Genomic DNA, 26,239 nt, shown 5'->3' with positions numbered 1-26,239 from the left:
TCCTGTGCCACTCCAGCCATGGAGGGCTGCCCCACATCTCTTCCAGCTGCCAGAGGGGCCACGGGTCCATCCAGGGTCAGGACGGGCAGTGCCAGTGCCTGCCTGGGAGCGGTCATGTCCAGGACCCCAGGCACTCTCGGCAGAGCTGCTTGAGCCTGGGGTGTGCTGCCAGCTGCGAAGGTCCTAGGCCTGGCCCTTTTCCCGGGGCGTCTGAAAGCTTTGAAATAGACTCGTCTGCCAAAATGGCTTCGCAAACAGGGACAGTGTGGCACAGGGATGTTTCAGGACATGCCCACATTCACACAGCTGAACCCACACCTGAGCCTCTGCCATGTAGCCTGGGGAGGTGGGGCTGTCTGTCCTCTTGCTTTTAGAGAGGAGGGAGCCGGGGCAGGCGCACAGCAGGGGCATGACCTCATTCAACTTCACCAAATCTTTACTGACTGACTATAATAGCTAGTCACTGTTCCAGTCTTTCCAAGTACGGAAAAATCTAATCCTCAATCCCCATACAAATGGGGACACTGACGCGGAGAAGCTGAGTGATTCGCCTAGGGGCAGAGCTGGACTGGCCCCAGTGGGCTGGAGCCCAAGCCCTGGGAGGCCTCTTGTATTGCTACCATTTCACGTTTTGGGGAATGAGGCCCACTAAGGACCCCATGGTCTCCTACTGGAGGCCCTTAGGCCAGATGCATTCTGGATTCAGAACTTTCTGGATTTTAGAAGAGAAATAAGACAGCTCTATTATGCGAAGACCCCAGGAGGGTCTGGGACAGCTTTTAGAACTTTCTGGATCTGGGAAACGCGGGATCTAAAGGGACTGTGCAGGTGAAGCTACGTGTGCCACCTCCCTGTGTGCCACCACACAGGGAGGTGGCACACACATCTGAATGCACAGCCTACAAGCTGCCCGCCACCCCACCCAAGGGCGGGACGAACTGACTGGGGAGGAGCGGTGCTCGGAGATCCAAGAAGAGAATGGATGGGAGAAAACTGTCACCTTAGAAGTGTCATGGAAACACCGGCAATGGCAAAACCTTCAGGGGGCAGGGGAAGTTCAGATAAAGCCCACGAGTAAATCAATGAAGTCAAATGTCAGCCATTACCTCATGCAGGGCCACCTCCCTGGTCTCTAAGCCTCGGTCTCACCCCCTTCACACCACCCAGAAAGTTCTCCTAAAAATACCAGGCATGCCCCTTTAAAAATCCTCTGCTGGCTCCCCACAGCCGTGAGGCTAACACGGCTTATGAGGCCCCAGCTGGGTGGTCTCTTTCCTGCCTTGCGCACCTCACCTCTGACCCTCCTGCCTCCACCTCCAGGACGACTGGCTTTTGCAGACGTGCCTGGCTCACTCTCTGCCTCCAAGCCTTGCTGCATGCTTCCAGCTGCTGCTCACCTGGCTGACTCCTGTGATTTCTAGGCCTCAGATGGCCCTGACTCCAGGAAGCCACCTTTGCCCACCTGCTGGCCCAAGCACACCTGTGACCTCTTCCTAATCAGAGTCCTGGGCACCCTGGTTTGATTAGAATTGTTTACCGTGTGTCTCCCTTACTCGACTGTGACTTCCAGGGAGGCAAGGCCTGGGCCTGTCTCACTGCCTGCCCCCTAACACCTGGCATGGCCATGCCGAGCTAAATGAATGGTTGGCCATGGGGTAACCGAGTCACACATTCAGCCAGGAGGTACCGAGCACCTACCAAGTACCAGACAGTGTGCAGCACAGGAAGAACTCGGCCAAAGGGTCAGAATGAGGACCTAATGCTGAGGACAGGGGAGCTGCATGGACCTCCCAGGACTCTGGAGCTGCCAAGCGCCACGACAAACCCCCGTCCTGAGCTGTCAACTGGGCTGGGCCCTTTACTCGGTCGGTTTCTCATCCCAGCCGCGACTGTGGGTGGCTAGAATTGCCATCCCCACAGCTCTTGTGGCCAGTACACAGGGGATGAGTACAGGACTGCCTGCCTTGAATCCCCGCTTCACCGCCTACTGGCTCTATGACCTCAGGTGAGTCGCATCACCTCTGTGTGCCTCAACTGCCTCATCTGCAAATTGGAAGAACAGCACCAGAAGCCATCCAGAGAGCAGGGATTTCAACCCAGGCCCCTCTACGTGCCACTGCAGCAGGCTGCCTTCCCAGCTCAAATTTCTGCAGTTACCTCAAGTCAGATATGTCAATCTGCTCCAAACCAGTCTATGAGGTCAACCCCAGCCAGCCCTGAACCGAGGGCTGGAAGGCAGTCCTGGGATTGAGTACCGAATGGCCTGAGCCCTGAGCAGGTCAGCCAAACCTGGCTGTCGGAACCACCTGGGGAGCTTTCTAGAAACATAGATTCCTGGCCCCCATTTCCAGAGGGCTGCCTCAGTCATAGCCAGGCCAGCCCGGGGCATCTGGCTCCAAGGTTCTTAACTTTCGGAGCATGAGACGGAGGAGAGCCACGGGTGCCTTGCTCCCAGAGACGCCCACGTGCACTTCCACTGACTCACTCACTCAAGGACTATTTACTGCCTCCTGCCCGCTAAGTCTGTGTGCTCTTTCTGGGGGCTCGTGACGGACGCCAAAGCCAGCATGCAGATCTCTGACGAAGAGCCCCTGGCACAGACTGGATTAACTACTCCGAAAGCTTTCTCCCAAATACCACCACCGCCACCGGTTATTAGATGTGAGGACACCCTCACTCCTCTGACATTCATTCAGTGCCCGGGCCCTCTTGTGCGACAGGCTGAGGTCACAGAGGTGACTCGCATACAGTTTTTGCCCTTGAAGAGGGAAAAACGATACGAACACAAATAAAGAGTTGGAGGTGGAAAGAAGGAGCGCAGGCCGCCTGAGTTCGAGTGTGCAAAGGGCCCAGCCTGGCACAGCGGCACTCCCAGCACAGCGCCCGATAGCGCAGAGGGCTGGGTGGCGGGGTCCATGCTACAGACAGGACTAAGGCTCAGGGAGGAGGTGTAACTCGTCCAAAGTCATTGGCCGGTATCCAGAGAGGCTAACGCTTCGAGTCTAGAATCTGGGTACCCTTGCCACCTCTCAGGCTAGTGGGCCAAGACAGGCTGATTTAGTTTCAGCTCAGAGAGGTTGGGCAACTTGCCCAGGGTCACCCACCTTGTAACAGATCGGATCATGCCTGGAGCCTGAGGTCTTTCCCATGCCCGGTGAGGGTCAGGACAGCAGGGTTCTGATGGGGGAGATGCTGGGGAGAAAGATGAGTGCAAACGCACAACAGAGACAGGAAGCTGGTGGGGGCTGGCGAGGACAGGAAAAACGAGGGAGACATCTGATGAGCATTCACTATGGACTCTGTTATCTTACTTAATCCTCACGATCACCCTATGAGGAGGTACTATTGTCAGCTGCATTTTATAGACCGAAAAATCGCGGGCAGGGAGAACAATTGGCCAAAGTCACACGGCAAATCGCCCAAAGTCACACGGCAGATTATGTGCCAACGCCGGCAGGAGGATGTGAAGTTGGGCCCAGATGGAAATCTGGGCAAAAGCATCAAAAGCTGCCACCGCCCCCGCCCCATGACCCCATCCCCTACTCTCCAGCAACACCACCACTTAGGCTAAATTAAGCTGAGTCTCTCATTTTTTTTTTAGTTTATTTGTTTATTTTAATCTCTACATCCAACGTGGGGCTCGAACTCATGACCCCGAGATTAAGAATCACATGCTCCACCAACTGAGCCACCCAGGCACCCCTTGAGCTGAGTTTTATTTATCTGTAAGAGAGAGACAGCAAGAGAGGGAACACAGGCAGGGGGAGTGGGAGAGGGAGAAGCAGGCTTCCTGCTGAGCAGGGAGCCCGATGCGGGGCTCGATCCCAGGACCCTGGGACCATGACCCGAGCCGAAGGCAGACGCTTAACAACTGAGCCACCCAGGCGCCCTTTTTAATTTTTTTTTTTTTTTTTAAGATTTTATTTATTTGAGCTGAGTCTTTTAATGGAGGGCCTCTTTCTACCACTGACAGTTGCATTTCCACCTGTCAAACCAGTTTCAAGGACTAAATCTACACCACGGGTTTCAAGGAGAACCAACAGTAAAGCATGTCCACCCTCTTTGATCCCCATTTGAGAACACCATGGCCACTGCCCCCACCGCTCCTTCCAACCCCCCAAACTCAGGCGGCCAGAGGTGGCCTCATCTTTGGAGCCCCCTCCCCCTGCAGACATGTCACAAGAGGAGTTTCTTGGTGGGCAAAACTCCCCCTCCCCCCCACTGCAGGACTGACTCTCGTGGGCCAGAGGTCCAGGAGTGAGGAATGAGTCCCTGGCAGGACTGGAGGGAGGGGAGCCAAGCCTCCCACACCGGGGCCAGTGTCACACGCTCCCCGACACCTGTCCTGCAGAGCCCACATCTCCTCCCCACACAGCGTTCATGGGACTGGGAAAAGGAGCCGAGCCTTGGGGCATTCCTGCAGTTTGGTCTGGAAGGGTCCCCGGCACAAGTCCCTCAGGAGAGATGGGACCACAGGGCCTGCCACCAGGGGGTGGGGTGCACCCAGCCAGGCCCTCCTCCACCAGTGCCCACAGGTGGCCAGTCTGGCAGCTCTGAGGCAGCGTCTTCCACTCACAATTTCCACCCCGCCTCCTCCCCAAGCTTCACTTCCCGTCCACACACAACTGGCTTGCAGAGGAGGTCCTGCCCCACTGGGTTCATCCCATCTGCTCAGATGCCCTGGGTGGTCAGCAGGGCAGGGATCACGACTTCACAGATGAGGAAACAAACAAGCTCAGCAAGAACGAGTGCCTTCCTGGAGGCCACTGCACACGGCTGCCAGGGCTGGCCGGGAAGCGCACTCTGGCTACACAGGTCCCACGTGTGGCCTGCTGTCACCCCTTCCAGAACAGCTGCACACAGGCCCACCGGCGCTCATTCAACCATGATCACCGTGTGCCCTCTGAGAGGCCGAGGAAGTGGAAAGAGGACGGACAGCATCTGCTCTCCCATTTCAGTGGGGGAGAGAGACCCCTGGCATGAAAACGAGCACGTGAAGTAACAGCAGATGACCACTAGTGCCCAGAGGAAAATAAGCAGGACCCCAGCGTTGGGGGCCGGCAGGCAGGGACACTATGTGACACGGGAGCCAGGCAAGGCCCCTCTGAGCGCTGGTTTGGGTTGTGCCTCCAAAGGCCTGGGACTCCCTACTCCAGATCGTCTCACCTGCAGGGATCCCCAACATGTGACCTCAGGCAGGGCCTGATGGGGCTCTCGCCCTCAGGCAGACATCCCTAGAGGTTCCCACCCAGCTGGGCCACCACTCCAGTCCGGGCCTGGCCCAGCTCTCCTCCCTGAATGGTCACCTGTGCTGGGGCCCCCGATTCCTCTAGGCTGGGGATGCTCCTGCACCTCCTGGCTCAGGCAACTTCTCCATCTCTATGATGAAAGAGCAGCCTCTGAATGACCTCTCTCCCAAATCAGACCGGCCAACTCTCCCCTCACCCTTGATCCCGGGGTCACATCACCACAGCAGGCCCCAGAATGACTCTTCCATCACCCTTCCCACCAGGTCCACAGCTCGAAGACACCGCCCCTGTGCTTTCCCATGGCTTAAAGACCAAGTCCGACATGTCTCCCGCCCCTCTTCTAAGACCAACCAAGTCCACCCCGCAGCCCCCAGCGAAGACCCTTTAGCCTCCCAACTAGGTAACCCCCTTGGCCCAACTTTCTGTACCGAGTTTCCTCTTCTACGGCCTGGCAAGACTCCACCTTCCCTGGTCCCGAGCCAGGCAGCAACTCACTGTCCTCCCCAAGCACAGAGGCTAGCCACCTGCTCCGCAGCATTGACAGGCCCTCCAATTTCCTGTCCTGCAAATTCCATTGTCTAAACTCACCAACGTCACCCTGCTTGGGGACCAAGATCCCCCAACTCCTTCACTGCCAGGCCAAGCCCTCGGCCCCTCTCCCCAGCCAAGACAGACCATCTCTGCCAGCCCGTAAACTGATTTCTCAACTTCTCCGTGTCATCACCACTCTACCTCAGACCCACTGACTCTGAAGTGTGAGTCCAGCCCCTGACCAGTCCCTGCCGTCCCTCTTTAAACTTCCAGAAATGACAGACTCCCCGAGCCTATAATGTGTTACCACCTCCCCCTACCCGGGGAAGACCAATCAGCAACTGTCCTCTCAGCTCCTCCCAGCCAGACTCCAAGTGACCCTTCTTTCTTGACATTCTTCCCTCCCCTCAAACTCCTTCACCGCCTGGGTAACAGCAGCTGCTATTTCTGTGGCAAGAATTGACAAGGACTATTTTATTTAATCCTCACAACTACCCGCGGTAGAAATTAGCACCTCCATTTGCAGAGAAAGAAACAGGAGGTGCAGAGAGGAAAACAGCTTACTCAAAAATCAAACAGCTGGTTACACACAGCTGTTCCTCTTCTGGAAACCTGCACACCAGAAACTTGCCCCCAGCCCCCAGCCCCACCCCGTGCCAACTCTCCCCCTGCCTCAACCATGGCCCTCCAGCCCACAAACTTTTCATCTTCCTTCCTGCTTGCCCGGGGCCCACAAACTGACCACCATCTCTGTCCCTCTCCTGAAGGCTTGGGAAGCAGGAACATCCAGGCCCCAAGCACATGAACGTCTAGACTGGCCCCTAAAATGACCAGTATCACCCAGCATCACCCCGAAAATGACCAACACTAACTGCAACTTCGTGAAAGCTCACCCTGGCCAATTACTTTTCATACACAACCATATTTAGTGCTCTCTTAAAGCCTTTGCAGGGGTTATCACCACCCACTTCACAGTCGGGAAAACTGAGACTCTGAGGAATTAGATAACCAGCCTGAGGTCATGAAGTGAGTAAATGGGAGTCAGGATTTGAACTGGAACCTCTGCTCTCCCCCACCCTACTCTGCCTATGCAGGTCTTTCTCTCCTCCGGCTCTCAACTCCCTGGACTGGGTACCATGCTATAGCCAGGGCCCCATATGACCCTTCCCCTCCCCAGCCCAAGTCCTCCAACCCAAAAGTGACACCTATCCCTGGGGCCCAGAGCCCAAGACGTGGCTGGCTCTCGATGCCAACAATCATAAATTGTCTCTTTAACGAGAACTAGCCAGACTGGCATTTATGGCAGGCCACCTATGTGCTCAGCTTCCAGTTACCATGTTTCCCACTCTCACAAAAAAGCCACAATTCCTCCACTGCCAGACTAGCAACAGTGCCTCCTCTTTCCTGGGGTCAAGTGACCAACATCTACTGAGTCAGGACCAGTCTGTGACCCCTCTTTGTGGGCTCCACCATGGCAAGACAAGCAGAGAAAGACTCAACGCTCAACTCATCTACTGAGTGCCTTTCCAACTTTAGTCCTATAGGTAAAACACACACACTCCTCCAGCTGCCCTTTCAGTTCCAACACAAATCTGACCTTCAGGGGACCTAGAATCTGCAGACTTGCTCCCTCTACCAACATCTCAGGTCAGCAAACTTCTTCAGGCCCTCACCGTCTACCGACCAACAACTCCCAATTCCCCAACTCTTTCTCAGGAAACGAAGTTTTTTTTAAAAGAGACCCTTCTATACCCAGACCCCAAAGGTCCTCTGCTCCTTAATGACTGATAATGCTTTGTTTCCCTTTTGGGGAGAAGAAAAGGAGGCATGCAGTGACTTTTCTTCTTAATGTCAAGATCTAACACCTCCTCCGGCTATCTCACCCACCTCCAAAGTGACCATCAACTCTGCTCCTTGCCTGGAAGTTTGTTTACCTTGACTCCCTTTTCCCAGCCCCAGGATTTACCAACTCCTCCGCAGCCACAGGCCAGGCTGGTTTATTCCTCTCCTTTCAGCCAAAAAAGTGAGCAACATGACTACCCCTTGTCCTGAGGTTTGCAGACCCGCAACTTAACCTCTTTCCAACCCTATGAGCCCATCAAACTCCACCTGCCCTTTGAACGCCAATGCTGATCCACTCTTCCTTCCCTGACTGCTCGCTTTATCCTTCGGGGGGGGGGGGGGGGGCGGGGGGGGGGGAGGACGACTAGGAACTCAAAGACTACCGCCCCACCGATCTCCCAAGCCTCCAAACTTTAACTGCTTGTCGTTTTAATTCCTAAAACGACCACCTTCAGCGACTGGGGGGATCCGGGCGGGGGGGGGGGGGGATAAGCCAGCTACTTTTCACCTTCCCAACCCAACAGGCACGCCATCTCTCACATCTTGCTGCTACTAAACTGACGACAGTCTCCTTAAATCCTCATCTGGTGCAACTTATTGAGCACCACCTCGGTGCCCGGCGCTGCACAGACTCCGGGTCCGCCACGAGCCTGCCCCCGCGCCCCGGCGGTAGCTACCGTGTCTCCACGGGTCTTTGGGTTCCACCGCTCCAGACACGATATCCTCGTCGGAGGGGAACGTGACGCGCTTGGCCGCAGCCTTGAGGCGCCCGTCGGCGGGGGACGATGCGGGGCTCGGAGACCGGGCCTCGGCGGGGGCCTCCTCGGCGTCGCCGTCCGCGCCCGGCCCGGGCGGCGCCTCCTGCGGCGGGATCTCCATCGCCGCCGCCGCCGCCTCCTCACGGGGGCCCCGGGGACATGTCCCGGGCCCCGGGCTCGTCTCTCCGGGCCCGCCCGCCGTCCCGGGGCATGGGCTCCGCCGCTGCTTCAGGCGCCGCCTCCGACCGCTCTCCTGGTCGTCGTAGTCGTCGCCGCCGGGAGCTCGAGCGCGCCTCCCCCGAGCCTCGCGCGCGCCTGCTCGTTCGCAGCCGCACTTTCGTTAAGAGCCCGTGAGCCCGTCGCGGACTGAGGAAAGCAGAAAATCAATTTAAGCTATTTGCGGGCAGGGTTGTCTCGCGGGTTGTTGAAACCGGTAACAAGAGGCAGAAAGAACCACGGGCAAAAGAAACGTGAGCAGTGAATCTGCAGAGCCGGAACTGCAGAATACGAGGGGCGGGGCGAGGTGGACGCCGTCTCCCGGAGCAGCGCGCAAGCGCGAACCTGAGCCGCCCCCACCCCCGCCTCCCCGCCTCAATCTAGGTAACTAACGTTCAGACTCACACACATTCGTCACGAGCTCGGGCAACCGAGAGGGGAATGGAGTTGATAAAAATAAAAACATCTGCTCGGCGGGGCTAGGCCAACTGATAAGAAGAGAGGCAAAGGGGCAGAGAACCTGAAAGGAAAGGCGATATTAGCCGTACTGAATATATGAGTACAAGTGATGGATGCTGACAGACGGATCCTCTGCCTGGAGACGAAGCCTGTGCCTCTTTGCTGCTTACTCTCTAGCCCTCCATTTGCAGACAGCGGTTTCATCAATAGTTCTCTGTATTCGTTGCGTGAAATGCAATTTAAATTCAAAGACTAAAATAAATATGAGCCCATGAGGAGTATCATAGCCCTGATTAAAACAACAACTGGAAAAGGGAAGAAGTTCCAAAACCAAGAGACGAATCTGCCAACCAAAATAATCGGGCGATGGAGAGGCTAGATCACCAAGCCCGGAGGGAACCGGCACGAGCTCAACCCCCAGACCTCCCCTCAATTCAATCGCTTAATATTCGCCTCCGCACTTTCGCCACGCTTTCCTAGCATATCCCCAATTGGGGGCCGGGGGTGGGAGGCGGGGCTAAAACGAAAAGGGAGGGGGGGATTCGGGGAGGAGCGAGCGACGTCGTTGCCAAGGCAACTCGGGAGCTAGGCCCCGGACTCGCTGGAGGCGGCGTCGCGAACGGACCTATGGGAGCTGAGGCTCTCCGCCTGCCCCATTCAGCATCTCCAGCCGCCGCACTTTCGCGACTGCAGATGAACAAAGCAAATCTCTTCTCTACTTAATGGGATCTTCACTTGCGTTCTGAAGTTGATGGGACTACAAGGGGGGCAGCAATTACTGTTTTAAGGCGAATCTGCTGACAGCTGGTGACGGGGATAAGGGAAGGTAATGATATGGACGGTCACACAGCTTGGAGCGAAATGGAGAGGGTGAAGCTTCACCCCAACCCCTAGTCCTCAGCCTGGCCTCTGTGTCGCCGCCGCACGGGGTCCGACCCCTTCCGGAGTGGGCGGGGAAGCGAAGCGGCCGTCTCTAGAGTGAGGTCCACACCGCTCTAGGGCGGGGCGACCAGGTCACCCAGTGAGAGCCACGCCCCTGGCTGGAAACACTCCCGCCCATCCCGAAAAAGAAATCGCGTCCAAATGTCCCAAGCCCGGCGTTCAGGTAGCTCCAGCCATTCCCGGACCAAGCCAGTCTCCACCTTTATAACCGCGCTCCTTCCAGCCCCGTGATGTGTCCTCTTCTTGTCCCAGATCCACCAGATCCAGCCCTTGGCTAGCCACCCTTCCACTTCCTAAATCTGGCTCCATCCCTGTGTCGTACACTTTAAAAAAAAAAAAAAAAAAACAGGAGGCGAATTTTCCTGGGATAATTGGTTCTTTAGTAGGAGGAGAGTATCTTCAGGGTGGCTGACCTTTGCAACTTCAAGAAACAATTTCCTACTCTGCGATTTGCCTTCCACCCCCAACCCCCAGTCTTCAGGAACTGGCAAGTGGCCCTGTTTTTAGAGTTTATAGTTCTGTGAGGTAGAGCCTTCACTTCAACGGGCTCTAGAACTCCTGGGGTTGTAGAATCTTACTGACTGCACCCTGGAGGTCCCAGGAAGCCAGAGGTGCTTGGAGCTCGGCTCAAAATTCCAAGGGCATTCCAAACTCTCTGGGGCCCACGACCATGTGTGGAGGGCTGGGGCCCCGGGGCGAGGCCCAAAGCAGAAAGATGACCGTAGTAACGTGTTTAGGGCTTGAAGCTGTACGCAATAATGTCACTACACCGCAGCAGTGCCTCAGCCTGCACACCAATGGGCGTCTGCAGCTGCGACACGTAGAAGTTGGCCACGTCCAGGTCGGTGGCTCCAAAGTGGGCAGTCACGTGCACGCCCTCGTGCAGTGTGAAGCTCACCTGGTGACCCACCATGGCCAGCAGGCTGCGGAGGTAGCGTTCCCGGAGTGCAGCTCGTGCCTGCTGTTCCTGGGATTCCCGAGAGTCTCGAACTACGGCAGACCCCGGGGCTTCGGGACCCTCTGGCATCAGGGGGGCCCTGCGTCCATCTGGGGCAAAGCCGCGGCTCAAGCCATCCGGGCCGCGGGGAAGCCGGAGCACAGGTACAGGAATGGTCAGCGGAGTCTGCATTGTCCTGGCTGGTGGGTGAAGAAAGCAAGAAGCCGTTACACGGGGAGTGTGCAATGACAACAAGAGGTGTCTGTCTAACCCCACCTCAATTCGACTTGTCCAAAACCCGTGCCGAATTCTCCTCCTAAACTCCGTGCCCTCCCTCCGCAGGAGCTGCTACCACCATTCTCCAGGTCCACGACAGCAGGAACTTTTGACTGCTTTTATCACTGTTTTATTCCTAGTCCCTGGCTATAAATACTTGCTGAAAAGAACAAACTCCAGCCTCCTCAACTCTCTCACGCACAGCCTATCCAATCCAGAGGGAAATGCTCTCTCCCGAATACATTCCCAGTCACACAGGAGCCGGCTTACAACGGCTTCCGGTGGCCAGCTCTGGAATGATGTGAACATTACAATAATGATAGTTACACAGGGCGCCGGCCTGGCTCAGTCGGTAGAGCATGTGATTCTTGATCTCGGGGTTGTAAAGTTCAGGGCCCACTTTGGGTGTAGAGATTACTTAAAAATAAAATCTTAAAAGAAATAAACGAAAAATGATAATTATAACCCACTGAATAAAAGAGAAATCCATGAGTCCCTACTAATGATAAATAAATAAAAGAGTAAATAAATGAAGGAGCTAAAATCCAACGGACACTAAAATTTGTGACCGAGTGTTGGGTGAGGGCCAGCGTATCCACAGTCTTAAAGTACTTTCCCCCAAAATGTTTATCTGTCGTAATGAGTAAACAGTAACTTTGTAATAGAGGAACCTGGTGGACACGACCTTAACTTAGGCATCAAAGCCATCATGTGCAGTGGTGGGACAAATGGACCCCCTGTGCCCCTGAGGTGATACACTGAGGACGGGGCACCACTTCTGTGGTATTCCTGCCAAAAATGGATTACCTAAATCTCACCGTGAGGAAACTCAAATTGAGGGACATTCTATAAAAAAAGAGCCTGATGGGCTCAGTCGGTCAAGCGTCTGCCTTTCGCTCAGGTCATGATCCCAGGGTCCTGGGATCGAGCCCCGCATCGGGCTCCCTGCTCAGTGGCGAGCCTGCTTCTCCCTCTGCCTCTCCCCCTGCCTGTGTTCTCTCTCTCTGTGACAAATAAACAAAATCTTTGAAGTGCATTCTCTTTACCCTTTAAAAAAAAAAAATCAAGGTCATAAAAGACATAGCCTGAGGAGGAAAACATATATATTTGACACTTGATCAACATGGGAGTTAGAGCGCTGACCCCATGCACTACTGAAAATCCAGGTATAACTTTTGATTCCCCAAAAACATAACTACTGGTAGCCTGCTGTTGACTGGAAGCCTAGCTGATAACATAAATACATAAATAGTTGATTAAGACATATTTCATATGTTACATGTATCATATACTGTATTTTTACATTAAAGCAAGCTAGAGAAAAGCAAAGTTTATGAAGAAAATCACAAGGAGGAGAAAATACATTTCCAGTATTGTACTGTATTTATGGAAAAAAATCCATGTATAAGTGGACCAATGCAGTTCAAACCTGTGTTGTTCAAGCATCAAGTGTTGTTTTGTATTCCGAGCCTAACGCTTCTCTCTCCACTGCCCACATCTTGGCCCAGCCACTGTCGCTCTCTGCTTGGACAACTGAAGACACGTCCTCCCTGGGCCCCTGGCTTCCACCTTCACTGTCCCCTCACCCCAAGTCCATCCCCACCCACACAGCCAGAGGGACCTGCTTAACACCTGACACCCACCATCTAACACCTGAGTCAGGTCACATCCCTCCTCTGCTGACAGCCCGCCCCTGGCTTCCGCCCTGCCCAGAGTCGAAGCCAAAGTCCTCCCCACAGCCCTCAGCAGCCCTGCAGGCTCCGGACCCTGCCAGCGCCCTCGTGGTCTGCCACGCTTCTCTCTCTACCCCAGCCTCGCCGGCCTCCTTGTGGGTCTGCAAGCACACCTGGCACGGAAGTGCCTCTCACACCCTTGCGCTTGAGGATCCCTCTGCTTGTACGTGCCGTCTGCCTTCTCTGGGCACGCCATGTTCAAGTTCCACCCCACGTCCCTTCCTGCCCTCCCCAGCTTCGTCGTTCTCTGTAGCACACAGTACTCTTCTGACGTAGGCTATATTTGTCATTCTGCTTATGCCCTTTGTCCCCTGCTAGATGCCTGCCTACCCGTGGGCAGCGGCCTCGCTTCTTGCCTTCGGCTGTATCCCCAGCTCCTGGAGCCCTGTGTGGCAGGGACACAAAGACCCGGCCCCTTCAACACTGCTCCTGCATGAACGAATGCAGTGGAGATTGAGCTCACAGGCCCGCTTCGCTGGGTGACCTCAGCGGGTTATCAGGATGCGACAGGCTCCTGCAGGATGGGGGCGCGTGGTTCACGGTAGCTTCTCTATAAAAATTTAGTTACAATTGTTATTATTAGTATTGCTGTGCGACTGGGGTAAGTTGCTTAACCTGTCTGTGCCTCAGTTTCCCCATCTGTGAAATAGGCACGGTAAGAGGACCAACCCCACAGGGTCGGCCAGGGGACTACATGCACGAACAATCACAGTGTTGAGCACAGGCCTGGAACACGTGAAGCGCCACGACCATGATGCTGGTTGCCTATAGGGAAGTGCTGGTTCTGTGTGCAAGAGAGAGGGAGAGGGAGAGAGGGATCCAAGTTTCAGGTGGCTGCACCCCTGTCTGTGGCTTAGTCCCCTCTCAAGTGATGACAGATTTTAGGCAGCCGGTGTCCCATCCCGGGGCCACTCACCGTGCGGGGGAGATTAAGATGAACCTTTTCCTTGTGAGGCTCTTCCTGTGTCTGCAGCTCACCCGTGAGCTCCTTGCAAGAAAGGACCCTGCAGAGAAATGGGCCAAGGCAACAGATGAGGGTTTCTCAACCTCAGCATTGTTGATATTTGGGGCGCGGTCACTCTTTGTCCTGTTGTGGGGGGCTGTTGGATGCAGAGCTGTAGGATTTTAGCAGCAGCCCTGGCCTCTGCCCACGAGACACCTGTAGCATCCCCCACCCCGAGCTGTGACTCCCAAAATCGTCGCCCACTGGTGAATAGTATGGTATGAGAATTACATCTCAATAAAGCCTTTTTTTTTTTTCCTTTTAAAGATTTGTTTATTTATTTATTTGAGAGAGAGCATGAGAGTGGGTAGAGGGAGAGGGAGAAGCAGACTCCCGGCCGAGCAGGAAGCCCGATGCGGGACTCGATCCCAGGACCCCGGGATCATGACCTGAGCCGAAGGCAGACGCTTACCGACTGAGCCACCCAGGCGCCCTCTTTTTTTTTTAAAGATTTTATTCTTGGGGGGACGCTTGCTTCTCCCTCTACCTACAGCTCCCCCCGCTTGTGCCCTCTCTCTCTCTGACAAATAAACAAAATCTTAAAAATAAATAAATAAATAAATAAAAACAAAATTCAGTGGATACACTCTTAAGAAATAATTTCTTAAAAAAAAAAAAGAGCTCTCCATATATGGGGGGAACAAAATAAAACATCTCTAGTTGAGAACCACCAGGGCGGATAAACAGGTGGGGTTGGGGGGGGGGGCAGAAAAAGATGGCTACTCAACTCCTGAACATATTCACAACCTCACAGAGAACCAGAGAAATGCAGATTAAAGCTACAATACTGTAAGATTCTTCACCTCCCAGATTAGGGAGGACTAAAGGCTGATGAAGCATCGTGCTGGTGCATCTGTGGAGAAACGTCTTCATGGCCCTTAGGACTAAGGGTGTAAATGAGGACAGTGTCAAAGGGCGGCAGTTTGTATCCATGAAAACTGCAACCACTGCTGGTCATTCAGCCCCTGAAGAGCCCAGGGCAGGGGACTTTTAACTGTCTACCTTTTTATACCTTTTGCCATCCATACTATTCAAAGTAATTTGTTTTCAAAGATTTTATTTGGTTTAAGTCACCTCTACACCCAACCTGGGGCTGGAGCTCACAACCCCGAGATCAAGAATCACATGCTCTACTGACTGAGCCAGCCAGGCACCACCATCAAAGTAAATTTTAAATTCTAATTTCGAGAAGGAAGGGGCATATTGTAATGCTCCCATGTCCCTTAAAAAATGTTAGATTCTGGGGCGCCTGGGTGGCTCAGTTGGTTAAGTATCTGCCTTTGGCTCAGATCGTAATTCCCAGGGTCCTGGGATGGAGCCCCTGCTCAGCTGGGAGCCCGCTTCTCCCTCTCCCTCTGCCTGCCACTCCCCCTGCTTGTGCTCGCTCGCTCTCTCTGTGTCAAATAAATAAATACTTTAAAAAATAATGATAAATAAGTAAGTAAGTAAATAAATAAATAAATAAAAGCTTCCACTGTTTAGTATTTGGACATTTAAAAAATAATAATAAATAAATAAAAACGTTAGATTCCTGGGGCGTCTGGCTGGCTCATTTGGTAGAGCGTGCGACTCTTGATCTCAGGGCGGTGTGTGGAGGAGACTACTTAAAATAAAATTTAAAGAAATACAAATAAAAATGTTAGATTCCCCCTCGGGAATCTGAACTTCCTCTCCCATCCTTACCCGCTCCCCAAACTTTCTGTCCCAGCCCAGGCCTTTCCTAGGGACTAGCTGTTCAAGCCCTACAGATCAGACACCCTCACTGGTGGCCCAGATTGAATCCTTACTAGAAGTGAGCAAATGTTCTCTGTACAGGGCCTGAAAGTAAATATTTCAGGCTTTGTGGGCCATAGGGTCTGTCACAACTACTCAACGCCGCCATAGTATTAAGAAAGCGGCCACGGACAGATGTGACAAGGAACGTGGCCATTCTCCTTACAACCCTCCGTACCAGGACACTGCAATTTGAATTTCATATTATTTCATGCACCCACAAAGATTTCTTAAAGTTTTCCAAGCACTTAAAAACGTAAGACCCACTCTTGGCTGGTGGGCCATACCAGAGCAGGAGGCAGGCCATAGCTTACCCCGCAGCAGAGAGGATGAAGGTGTGGATTCGGGGAGCCCGGGGGGTTCTTAGCCCTCCCAGATTCATTACCAGGGATCTGGGCAGGTCACTGCGACTCTATGGCAGCCTCCCTGCTCTGGTTCCTCATCTCTGAAACGATGAAGGAAGGAAAAAAAAAAAAAAAAAAGACCTCCTAGGTTTTCCGGGAGAAGGGAGAATCTTTCAGGGTGATCAGGCAAAAGACATCCCACAGTGTCCTGGACCCCTCCTCGCTTTCTCTGCCACCCATATTCAATCCATCAGTAAGGCCCGTCAGCTCCACCTCAAAGTTGTATCCAGAACCCAGCAACTTTTCACCCCCTGCCCCACTCTGCCTCCTCCCCGGTCCGGCCACCATCCCCGGCCACCTGGACTATACCAGTCTCCTCCCCATTGGGTCCCCAGCTTCCAGCTTCACCCTACAGTCTGCTCCCTGCACAGACAAAGCTGCCAGGGAGATCCTGTTAGAACTAAGTCCCAGCACACCCCTCCTCTGCTCTGAGCCCTCCCATGGCTTCCACCTCCCCAAGAGCAAAAAGCCCAAGTCCCCACAGTGGCTCCAAGACCCCATCATACCTTCTCTGACCTCCTATCCCGCGCCCCCCACCCTTGCCTCACTGCTCCAGCCCTCGAACATTGCAAGCACACTCTTGCCCGGAACCCTCTTCCAGATGGGAGACTTACATATTTCCGGATCCATGGCTCACCTTCCTCCCTCACTGCACTCAGGTCGCTGCTCAAACATCGCCTTTACAGGGGGGAAACAGTAGCCCCTTCACCCTGCGTTCTCCTGTCCCCAGAGGTACGACCCCCTCCTGACAATATGCATGTATTTGTTTACCTGTGTGTCTGTCTGTGCTGCCACCAAACACAGGACTTTTTTTTTTTTTTAAGATTTTATTTATTTATTTGTCAGAGAGAGCACAAGCAGGCAGAGGGAGAAGCAGACTCCCCGCTGAGCAAGGAGCCCGATGCGGGACTCGATCCCCTGGGATCATGACCTGAGCCGAAGGCAGATGCCCAACCAATTGAGCCACCCTGGTGTCCCATCGAACACAGGACTTTGAGAGAAAAGCCAAGTCCCATTATTTCATGACTCCACCCCCAGCCCCAGCCCGAGCCAGGCAAACAGGGGGAGCTTGGTAAATATTTGTTGAAGGAATGAAAAGATTCACCCATCCACATTATCCAAGGGCCTGCTCAGGGCCCAGCCCACCTGGGGCGCTGCTAGGGACACAGCCGTGAGCAAACCACCCCAGTTCAGCGGCTGCCACAGACTTGTCTCTAGACCAGACTGACTCTGAGTGGGCAGGGCTGGAAGGATAGAGGCTGGGGGCCCCAGGTGCCCAGAGGGGCCGCCTGGCCCAGCCCGGGGGCGAGAGAGAGCTGGCCAGGAAGGCTGTCGTATTTGAGCACAGACCTAAATGGAATAAGGAACGGAGTCATGCAGAGATCTGGGGGAAAAGCCTTCCAGTCCATGGGAACAGCAAATGCAAAGCCCATGCAAGGAGGCCAGCGTGGAGGCGGCGCGGGAGCAAAGGCAGATGCTACAGGGAGGGGCCTTGAAGACTGAGGTGATGACCCGGCTCTCTACCCAGAGGGACTTGGATTTTCACATGATCCCTCTGCTTGCTGCGCGCGGGGACAGCGGACTGGGAGGGAAAGAGGGAGAAGCAGGGAGCCCAGTGAGGAAGCCACCGCTGTGGCCCAGGAGGGCGGCGGACGATGGTGCCTGGGACAGGTTGAGGGCCGCACAGGTGGGGAAAAGTAGTCAGATTAGGATTTATTTTGAAGGTCGAGAGCCCTCACTATTTGCTGATGGACTGAGGGGAGAACCAAGGCAGACTCTCAGGGTCTTCCCTAATGGGGAAGACCACAGTAAATGGGCTTTATGGGATATATACATTTTCTTCTTTTTTTCTTTTGTGTTTTTATTTTAATCCCAGTTAGTTAATACACACTGTTAGTTTCAGGTGTACAATATACATTTTCTTTATTTGGCCACTACCACTGCGAATGGGATTCAGGGATACTTATCTGACCGCTAACTTATCTGACCGCTGAAGTCCAAGCTTAGTCAAGAATCATCAGCCCCTAGGGAGCCTGGGTGGCTCAGTTGGTTAAGCAACTGCTTTCGGCCCAGGTCATGATCCTGGAGTCCCGGGATCGAGTCCCACATCAGGCTCCCTGCTCGGCGGGGAGTCTGCTTCTCCCTCTGACCCTCTTCCCTCTCGTGCTCTCTATCTCTCATTCTCTCTCTCTCAAATAAATAAATAAAATCTTTAAAAAAAAAAAAAAAGAAGAATCATCAGCCCCCAGGGCTCTCAAGCAACCTAGGGTAACACTTGAGTGATTTAAAAGAAACACCCTAGTCTCTAGGGCTAGTACTGAATTAAAGGACTGGGTGCCTGGGTGGCTCAGTTGGTGGAGCGACTGCCTTCGGCTCAGGTCATGATCCTGGAGTCCCGGGATCGAGTCCCACATGGGGCTCCCTGCTTGGCGGGGAGTCGGCTTCTCCCTCTGACCCTCTTCCCTCTCGTGCTTTCTATCTCTCATTCTCTCTCTCTCTGAAATAAATAAATAAAATTAAAGAACTGATGGGAATTAATCAAATGGCCACAAATGATGTTAAATCCCTGGATAAAACAAAAAAGTAAGGGTGGACCAATGTGCAGACTTGCTTTCTCCGTGAGGGGAAAACAAACAAGAGACTGGGGTCAGGCCACGCGATCCCCATTTTCCCGGAGGAGGAAACTGGAAACAGGGAAATGCCAAATCATTTACTGGGTGCAAGCCGGCTGAGGAGACGGAAAACGGAGCAAACCCAGGTGGGTCTGACAACGGCCCCGGCCCATCACCCCTGCTCTCTGCGGGACAGATTTGTTTTCGTCCAGCACAGGAGGGCCACTGGAGGATTTGGAACCAAGGTGTGATCGGATAGGAAACCGGTTTAGGAAAGGTCCGGCAGGGTGTGCCCAAGAAGGCAAAAGCAGGCATTATCCAAGCTCCCCGGTGACCAGGCTCCAGAATCTTTTACCTTTTCAGTCTCTAAGCCAAGGATTTCCCGCGGGAAGATTTCAGAAAAATGCCCAAACCCATCCCCCACGACTTGAAAAACGATTTGCATAAAAACTCCAGAGCCTATCACTTGGGTGGTGGGCGCGAGGGCAGGAGATTCGCAGACCTCCCTTCTAGGGGCCTCGGGGCTGACTTCCAAGGAAATGGCAATGGATCCGTTCAGTGGACACGCACTTAGCTAACCCTTCCGTTGCCAGGGCAGGGAACTAGCCGAGTTACCAGGTTCACAGGGAAGACCCCAGACGCCCGCGAATGAACCAAGGTGCTGATATGTCCACACAACACCCCACCCCCACCCCCCAGAAGCTCCAGCACAGAGTCCTTCCCCTCCCCTGGGCCCCCTAGGCCGGTCAGTTTCCTCTCAATTCCGCCCTGGCCACCCACCGCTAGCCTTTTCTTATACTAAGGAGGTCCTCCCGGCCCCCAGGCGTCCACTCCCCAGTCCGCCCGGGCTGGGCGTCTTCCCGGCTCAGATCGGGCAAGCGAGCCCGTCCCAAGCGAGGCGGGGCGTCAGGACTGCTGTCGTGGTCACTGTCCTGACCGTCGTCGCCATCACCTGCCCGAGCCGGGAGCACTGCGCGCTGCCCCGGCTCCTCACCCCTCCGACCCGGGCGCGGGGACGTCCCCGACCGGAGTCCCGGTGCCGGCGCTCGCTGGGGGGGGGGGGGGGGGGGGGGGGGCGGTGGGGTGGGATCCGAACTGCGTGGCAGGCGCGGACCTGCCCCTTTCCCGCCACTCCCGGCTCCGCACGCGGGCGCGCGCCCGGGGGAGGGAATTGCCCTGCGCTCGCGCCCCGCCACCGACACCCCGCACTCACCGAGGTCCGCGACGGCCGGCGCTCCCACTTCCGCCGGCGTCCCGGCTGCAGAGGCCCGGGCGGGCCGCGCGCCGCCCCGCCTAGGTTCCGCCCGCGCCGCCGCCCCACGTGGTGGCGGGCGGGCTCTGGGGTTCGGAAGCCACCGCTGCCCCGGCGTCCCGCCCCGCCCCGCCCGCAGCCTGGCCCCGCGCTGCCCCCGGAGCCGCCCGCCTGCGACGTAGGAGCCTGTCCGGGAGCCCGCTTTACGGAAGAAGAAATTGAGGCGCAGAGAGGGGGAAGACTTCCTCCTGGCTGAGTTAAGCACGGAGCTTGGTGTTTGCACCCCCACCCCCTACACGTGCACACTCCTACCCTTCACCTGCGGGCCAAACCCCAGCTCCCTTCCTTGAAGCCCTGCGCAGCCAGGTTTCAGGAGGAAAGAGGTTTGGAGAGAGCTGCAGCTGGGATGGACCCCGGGTGGTGGTTCTGTCTCGCAGACCTCCCTGCAGCCCCCCACCCCCACCCCCGTTTTACAAAGAAGGAAACAGGCCTTGAAAGATGGAATGTCTGGCCTGAAGGCTAGGGAGCCTCGCTCCTCTGGGCTCAGACAGAATTCCCTTCTCCCACACTTTTTCAGTAAGGCAGAGGCTCCGCGGGCCTCTCCACCCCACCAGATCCCCAAGGCCTGCCTAGTGCCTGGCACACGGGCCTTCTGCGATATCTGTTGAAAGCCCGTGCAGAGCAGGACCTCAATACACACTTGTTAACCTCTGAACGACTGGGGGCCCTGTGGACAAGGCTGGCTTGACTACTGCCCTCTTAGAACCTACATTCTAGGAGGGCCGGGAGGGGCAGATACAGGGTCTCCATGAGCAAATACATCAACAAGATCCTTCAGGGCTTGTGATGAGTGATATAAAAAGAATAAAATAAGGGTCATGGTGGTAGAGTTGGGGGAGCTTCTTTAATTGGGTGGCCATGAAGAAGCCCCCTTAGGTAACAGATGGGGAAGCTGAGGGCCAGGAAAGAAGCGAGGACGGATGGAGGTCATGGTTGTGAGGCCTTCAGCAGGGTGGGGCTACATTAGATACAGTGGTCAGGGAGGTCCTCTGCTCCCCAGAGGACAATTGAGCTCAGCCCTGAATAACAATATGAGGAACCTTCTGGCCTGGAGCAGTACTCTGGGGAGATTAGCATGTGAAATTCACTCGGAGCAGGGCTGGGGACAGCCCGGGAAGGACAGACCCTGGCCCTGACCTCAGGGGGCTTGTGTTGGGTGGGGGTGGGGAGGGAAGAGAGGACAGTCAACAAATAGGTCTATGTTATGGTGTGGTGGGTGCCAGGAAGAAAAAGAAACTCGTCAGGGTTGGAGGGTGGGGCAGGGTGTCGATGCCACTTCAAACAGCGATCGGAGTGAGCTGCTTTGCGGAGGGAAGTTCAAGGAGGCCCGAGTGGGGGGGTGGTGGTGGTGAGACAGTTGCCTGTTTGGTTTTAATGGTGATTCCAGAGCAGAGGAGATCTATTTGATCACAACCCTCCTTGCCTTAAAGCCTACCCCTCAAGGCTCTGGTCTCAGGAAACCAAAGACCTTAAAGTGATCAAAAGACCCTCTTGGGTCTCACCTCATTTTCTCACAAAACTCAATCACCCACGCCTCTCCCCACGCCCATCCCCCTTCCTTGTTATTCTTGAATGCCCAAGGCCGGCTGGCCCCCTCACCTCCCTCGGGTCTCAGTTCCACCATGCTCTGCCCTGGAGAAAGCTGACCCCTCACCCCCACCCCAGCAACCCTGTCCCTTTATAACCTCTCCTAGCTTTATTTTGCCCCATTGCACTTGTCATCCTGGGAGTCACTCTTAAGTTTTGCCGTTACCTCGTTGAGAGTCTGTCTCCCCAACAAATAAACTGCGTGAGGCCGGGGATTATTTTGTCTTGTTCACTGCGGTATCCTCAGTGCTTAGAACAGAACCCAGTGCACAGTAAAGGCTCAATAAATGTTTGCCCACTGAATTTTTATTGTAATGCATTTAGTGAAATAGTCCCGATTACTCATAGGCGCTTAGCGAGAAACGTGGCCCCTACTGTTTTCTCTCTTGGGGATGGGTGTGGGCACCCTTTGCCTCAGTTACACCGGCCCTAAAACGGGATCAGGAATAGCTGTTCGTGTGCGTGGCCGTGGGACCTGGACGTCATTAAGGTTTGGTCCCTAAGAAAATGCAGTGGGCTCAGCTTTGATCGAGTTTGGCTGCCGCCCGGGGCCCCTGGGGGACCGCCCCGTGCTCTCCCGTCAGGCCCCGCCCTGGTGGGCGGAGCCACGGGCCGGGCCAGCACGTGTGAGTTCGCGGCGGGTCGCCGCAGTCACTCACCTGAGCGCCTCGGACTGAGCGCGCACGGCCCCCGCGTCCTCCTCCCGCCAGCCCGCCCGCCCGCCCGGCCGGCCGGCCCTCGACTCATGTCCCGCCGCAAGGCCGGCTGCACGCCTCGCCGAGTAGACCCCGCGCCCGCCTCCAACACAGACGACGAGATGGAGATGCCGGACCTCGTCATCGAAGTGAAGCCCGAGCCAGACGCGCGGTCCCTACAGGCCCCGGGGCTGGGGCCCTTCTCCCCGAAGGAAGTGCCCGCGCCGGGGCTGTTCGAGGGCGAGCCCCGCCACTCCCCCGACCCCGTGCCCGCCGGGAGCCCTCTCCACGCCCCGGGCGAGCGGAACCAGTGGGCGCTGTGGACGCCACTGATCCTCAACCCTCGCGGTGAGCGCCCCCTACCCCTGCCCCGCCTCTCTCCCCTTCACTCTGGGGGCTTGGGGGGCTACGTGGGACGCCTTCCTCCAGGCACCGACCCCGGACCTTCGGACCCCGCCTTATTTCTGCTGCCTGATCCTGGCCTCCAGCCCCCATTCTGACCTTCGGGTTTTCCCTCTCCCTCGGAACCCCCAGCCCCCATCCTGGCCCCACCCCACGCTTACCACCCGTTTCCTCCCAGCAGACCGCCAGCCCTGGACTGACAAACACCCAGATCTGTTGACCTGCGGCCGTTGCCTGCAGACCTTTCCGTTGGAGGCCATCACTGCTTTCATGGACCACAAGAAGGTGGACTGTCAGCTTTTCAGAGGCCCCAGCCCCTGCCAGGGCTCAGGTGAGTCAAGCCGGGATGCAGTCCCCCTCTCAAGTTCAAGGGCCCGGCTTCCTGTGGGAGAAGGGGCTGAGCTGGACAGGCGGGGCAGTGAGCACTACTTCCCTTTTCTCGCTCCCCATCGGGTGCAGCCTAGGCGTGGCCAGGGCCTGCCCTGTCCTAGGGCTGGGACTAGTGGGGGTGGGGGGTAGGTGGGGGCGGGGCGGGGCCTGTACGAGGGCCGCCCACAGGGTGTGGCCAGCCCCTGAAGACTGGTCTGGGGATTTGCCACACACACACACCCCCAATCTGGTTTCACTTCTCCTTCCCCTTGGCCAGAAATAACTGGCCAGGTGGCTGGACCCTTGTGGCAGTAGGGGGACCTCTGGGAAGGGCAGGAACCTGGGGGAGGGGAAGCCGAGGCCAGCTGGAAGCGTGGCATGGCCACCCTGTCCCACCTCTTGATCACTTCTGATTGAGGCGCCGGTGCATTTGCTCAGAGTCAGGGAAGGGGCCTCTGGCTTCCCTCTCTGATGGAATCTCCCAGCCCTGCACGCTGGGAAGCCCCTGGTTTGGGCCAGGTCCTGGGTGTCTGGACACCTGGGTTCCTTCTCTTGGGAGGGAATGAAAGCCCTTGACATGGTACTAGACTCAATGGTAAACTTTTGGTCATCGCAGGCCGAGGCTTCTCCAGACCTACATGTTTCCATCCCCTGGCCCACGAGTTCCTAGGATTTTTGAGAGATGGAATTACATTCAGGCCTGGGCTGGCTGGTGGGGTGGGGGGTGGGGGGGTTCCCTGTAGTCGGGGAGGGGAAGGAGGGACTGTGAATTAGCTGTAGACTTGAAGCCAGCAGCTTATCTGGTGGCCCAGGGAGGGGCCTTGATGGAATCACTGAACACTCCCAGGTGCTTGGACTTGGAGCGGTGTGGGCACCTCAGCCACGTGGGCTCAGCTCATGTTTACCGAGGGCTGACATGGACCAGAACTCTCAGTTCTTCTCCATTCGAGGTCACAACAGCCCTAAAAGGGAGAGGATCCCCATATTCTGACAAATGAGAAAACTGAGGGCCAGAGAGGAGTGTTTCTCGCCCACACAGCTAGGGAGCCGGAGAACTAGTTGGAAGTCGGGCCAGGCTGACACTCTCCAGCCCCCATCTGTGTTCCTGACCCTGGTGTTGGATCAGGAAAGCCACCCCCATCCCAGACAGTCTAGAATTTGAAAGGTAAAGGCAAGTACTTTACTGATAGTACCTGGAGGGTCTAGAGAAAACATCCAATTTGGAGGGCTCTTAATTTGGGGTCCATGTCGAGGGGGGGCACCTAACTCACTGCCCCACCCCGACCTCTAGGTAGCTGCTAAGCTTTCTCCCCACTTAGGGCCAAAGGCCTTGGCCCCCTCTTCTGTGAGGCAGGGAAGAGGAGACCATGCGTGGAACACATGAACTTGGAGCTTGGCACAGAAACCCACTCAGTAATCAAGCCAACAGTCTTTTTTGAAAATCTGTCTCGCACTCCCCAGGTTTCTGGATTGAAATGCCAACTCCTCCCTTGCAAGCTTGTGACCTTGGAGAAGTGTGTCTGCCTCAGTTTTCCCATCTGGAAAATGGCACTCTTGTTTCTTGTCTAGGTTAGGAAGCTCAGTGAGCAGGGGGCATGGCCTGGCGCCCAGCACCCAGAATTTGGTCATGCCTTCCAGTAAGGCCTTCCTGACCCCCACCCCCACCACCCCCAATAGAAAATAGCACTCCTCCCATCCCTCACTCTGCTGTCCCTTTTTTCTGGAAGATTCTCAGACACAAAGAGAATCGCCAGGTAGTCATCATCCACTCCACAGATTTTTCTCACTTGTCTGTCCACCCACTTCTGCACCTCGGCTTCTGAGGACAGGGAGTTTCTGTCTCCCTGCAGTGCGTTCTCAGCCCTCCGAAAAGGGCCTTTGCTGCAGAAGGCGACCGACTGGCAGGCGTGAGAGGGCTGCTTTCATGCATCTCCCTAACACTCGGCCCTTCTCTCTGCAGAACGCAAGGACCCCAAGGCCTTGAGCTGCTTCCGCTGCGGGAGACAGTTCACAGGGGCCTGGAAACTGCTGCGCCATGCCCAGTGGGACCACGGGCTGTCCATCTACCAGACGGAACCTGAGGCCCCAGAGGCCCCGCTGCTGGGCCTGGCGGAGGTGGCCGCCGCCGTGTCGGCAGTGGTGGGGCCGGAAGCGGAGGCCAAGGGCCCCCGGGTGAGCATCCTGGCCCGGCGGAGCCCCACCTGCCCTGTGTGCGCGAAGACCCTCAGCTCCTTCAGTAATCTCAAAGTGCACATGCGCTCGCACACCGGCGAGCGGCCCTACGCATGTGACCAGTGTCCCTATACCTGTACCCAGAGCAGCAAGCTCAACCGCCACAAGAAGACCCACCGGCAGCTGCGGCCTCAGAGCCCCTGCGGGGCCAAAGCCAGTCAGGAACAGGCCTCTGCTACCGCCCCTCCGGAGCCCGCCGCCCATGCAGCCGCCCCGGCCAGCAGCCTGCTGTGCAGCAGCAGGGAGGGCGCCGGGGCAGCAGCCACGGCGGGCGTCCAGGAACCCGGGGCTCCTGGCGGCGGGGCCAGCTGGGGGCCTACCCCCAAGGAACACACAGCTGAGCCTGCCAAGAGCCAGACGTCCCCCAAGAAGATGCCCAAGCCGGCGGGCAAGAGCCGCGGGCCCGGGGGCAGCTGCGAGTTCTGCGGGAAGCACTTCACCAACAGCAGCAACCTGACGGTGCACCGGCGCTCGCACACGGGCGAGCGGCCGTACGCCTGCGAGCTCTGCTCGTACGCCTGCGCGCAGAGCAGCAAGCTCAACCGCCACCGCCGCATGCACGGCCTGGGGCCCGGCAGCGCCCGCTTTGAGTGTCCCCACTGCTGCGTGCCCTTCGGCCTGCGCGCCACCCTGGACAAACACCTGCGGCAGAAGCACCCCGACGTGGGCGGGGAGGCCTGAGCTGCAGGGATGCCCTCCCTGTTGGTCCTGGCACCGCACGGGGGGGGGCCACTGCTGCTCCACGTCCTTGTCCTTCCTCTGCCGCCAGTAAAGCCTCCCGCCCAGTCACACCCGTGTATGGACTCTGGCTTTCTCGGGGTGTCTCGGGGGGGGGGCGGGTGGCTTCCCTCCTTGGGGTGGACGGCTGGACGGACCGGTTTGGAGGGGGTGAGGGGAAAGGCCAGCC

The 26,239-nt window shown here is 56.2% G+C and overlaps 3 protein-coding genes across 13 annotated transcripts in view; 1 reads left to right on the top strand and 2 right to left on the bottom strand.

The window, feature by feature from the left end:
• PPP1R37 (protein phosphatase 1 regulatory subunit 37) overlaps window positions 1–8,822 on the bottom strand; it is a 39,688-nt gene extending 30,866 nt beyond the window's left edge. Inside the window, exon 1 of the mRNA XM_027619925.2 lies at window positions 8,300–8,822. Coding sequence (XP_027475726.1) covers window positions 8,300–8,501 — 202 coding nt within the window. The 5' untranslated portion in view covers window positions 8,502–8,822. The remainder of the gene's footprint in view (window positions 1–8,299) is intronic.
• A 1,532-nt stretch (window positions 8,823–10,354) lies between these two features.
• GEMIN7 (gem nuclear organelle associated protein 7) lies at window positions 10,355–22,993 on the bottom strand. Of its 10 annotated transcripts, XM_027620057.2 has the most exons (6): window positions 19,949–20,008; window positions 16,738–16,801; window positions 16,034–16,164; window positions 13,860–13,947; window positions 13,274–13,493; window positions 10,355–11,134 (listed from the first exon to the last, which is right to left on the bottom strand). In XM_027620057.2, the coding sequence occupies exon 6, from the start codon at window positions 11,124–11,126 to the stop codon at window positions 10,731–10,733; it is 396 nt and encodes a 131-aa protein (XP_027475858.1). In that variant the 5' UTR covers window positions 11,127–11,134; window positions 13,274–13,493; window positions 13,860–13,947; window positions 16,034–16,164; window positions 16,738–16,801; window positions 19,949–20,008; the 3' UTR covers window positions 10,355–10,730. The 10 variants fall into 10 exon arrangements, with proteins under 10 accessions (XP_027475858.1, XP_027475853.1, XP_027475860.1 ...); XM_027620052.2 differs by lacking the exon at window positions 13,274–13,493; XM_027620059.2 differs by lacking the exon at window positions 16,034–16,164 and having other exon boundaries at window positions 19,949–19,990.
• On the top strand, window positions 22,305–26,110 carry ZNF296 (zinc finger protein 296). 2 transcript variants are annotated; one of them, XM_027620050.1, is made up of 3 exons: window positions 22,305–22,677; window positions 22,913–23,062; window positions 25,061–26,110. In XM_027620050.1, the coding sequence occupies exons 1-3, from the start codon at window positions 22,380–22,382 to the stop codon at window positions 26,011–26,013; spliced, it is 1,401 nt and encodes a 466-aa protein (XP_027475851.1). In that variant the 5' UTR covers window positions 22,305–22,379; the 3' UTR covers window positions 26,014–26,110. The 2 variants fall into 2 exon arrangements, with proteins under 2 accessions (XP_027475851.1, XP_027475850.1); XM_027620049.1 differs by having other exon boundaries at window positions 22,308–22,677; window positions 22,910–23,062.
• The last annotated feature ends 129 nt before the right edge of the window (window positions 26,111–26,239 follow it).

This window comes from Zalophus californianus, chromosome 17 (assembly GCF_009762305.2).
Source record: "Zalophus californianus isolate mZalCal1 chromosome 17, mZalCal1.pri.v2, whole genome shotgun sequence".
In the NCBI taxonomy this organism is placed as follows: domain Eukaryota; kingdom Metazoa; phylum Chordata; class Mammalia; order Carnivora; family Otariidae; genus Zalophus; species Zalophus californianus.
Note: the sequence above shows the minus strand (reverse complement) of the source record. Positions and strands in the feature narration are given on the sequence as shown.

Excerpts from the sequence above, each read along its gene's own strand:
- GEMIN7 (XM_027620056.2), bottom strand. The coding sequence starts at position 11,126 with ATGCAGACTCCGCTGACCATTCCTGTACCTGTGCTCCGGCTTCCCCGC.
- ZNF296 (XM_027620049.1), top strand. The coding sequence starts at position 22,380 with ATGTCCCGCCGCAAGGCCGGCTGCACGCCTCGCCGAGTAGACCCCGCG. Across the intron at positions 22,678-22,909 it reads ACTGATCCTCAACCCTCGCG|CAGACCGCCAGCCCTGGACT; the intron begins GTGAGCGCCCCC and ends GTTTCCTCCCAG. Across the intron at positions 23,063-25,060 it reads CAGCCCCTGCCAGGGCTCAG|AACGCAAGGACCCCAAGGCC; the intron begins GTGAGTCAAGCC and ends TTCTCTCTGCAG.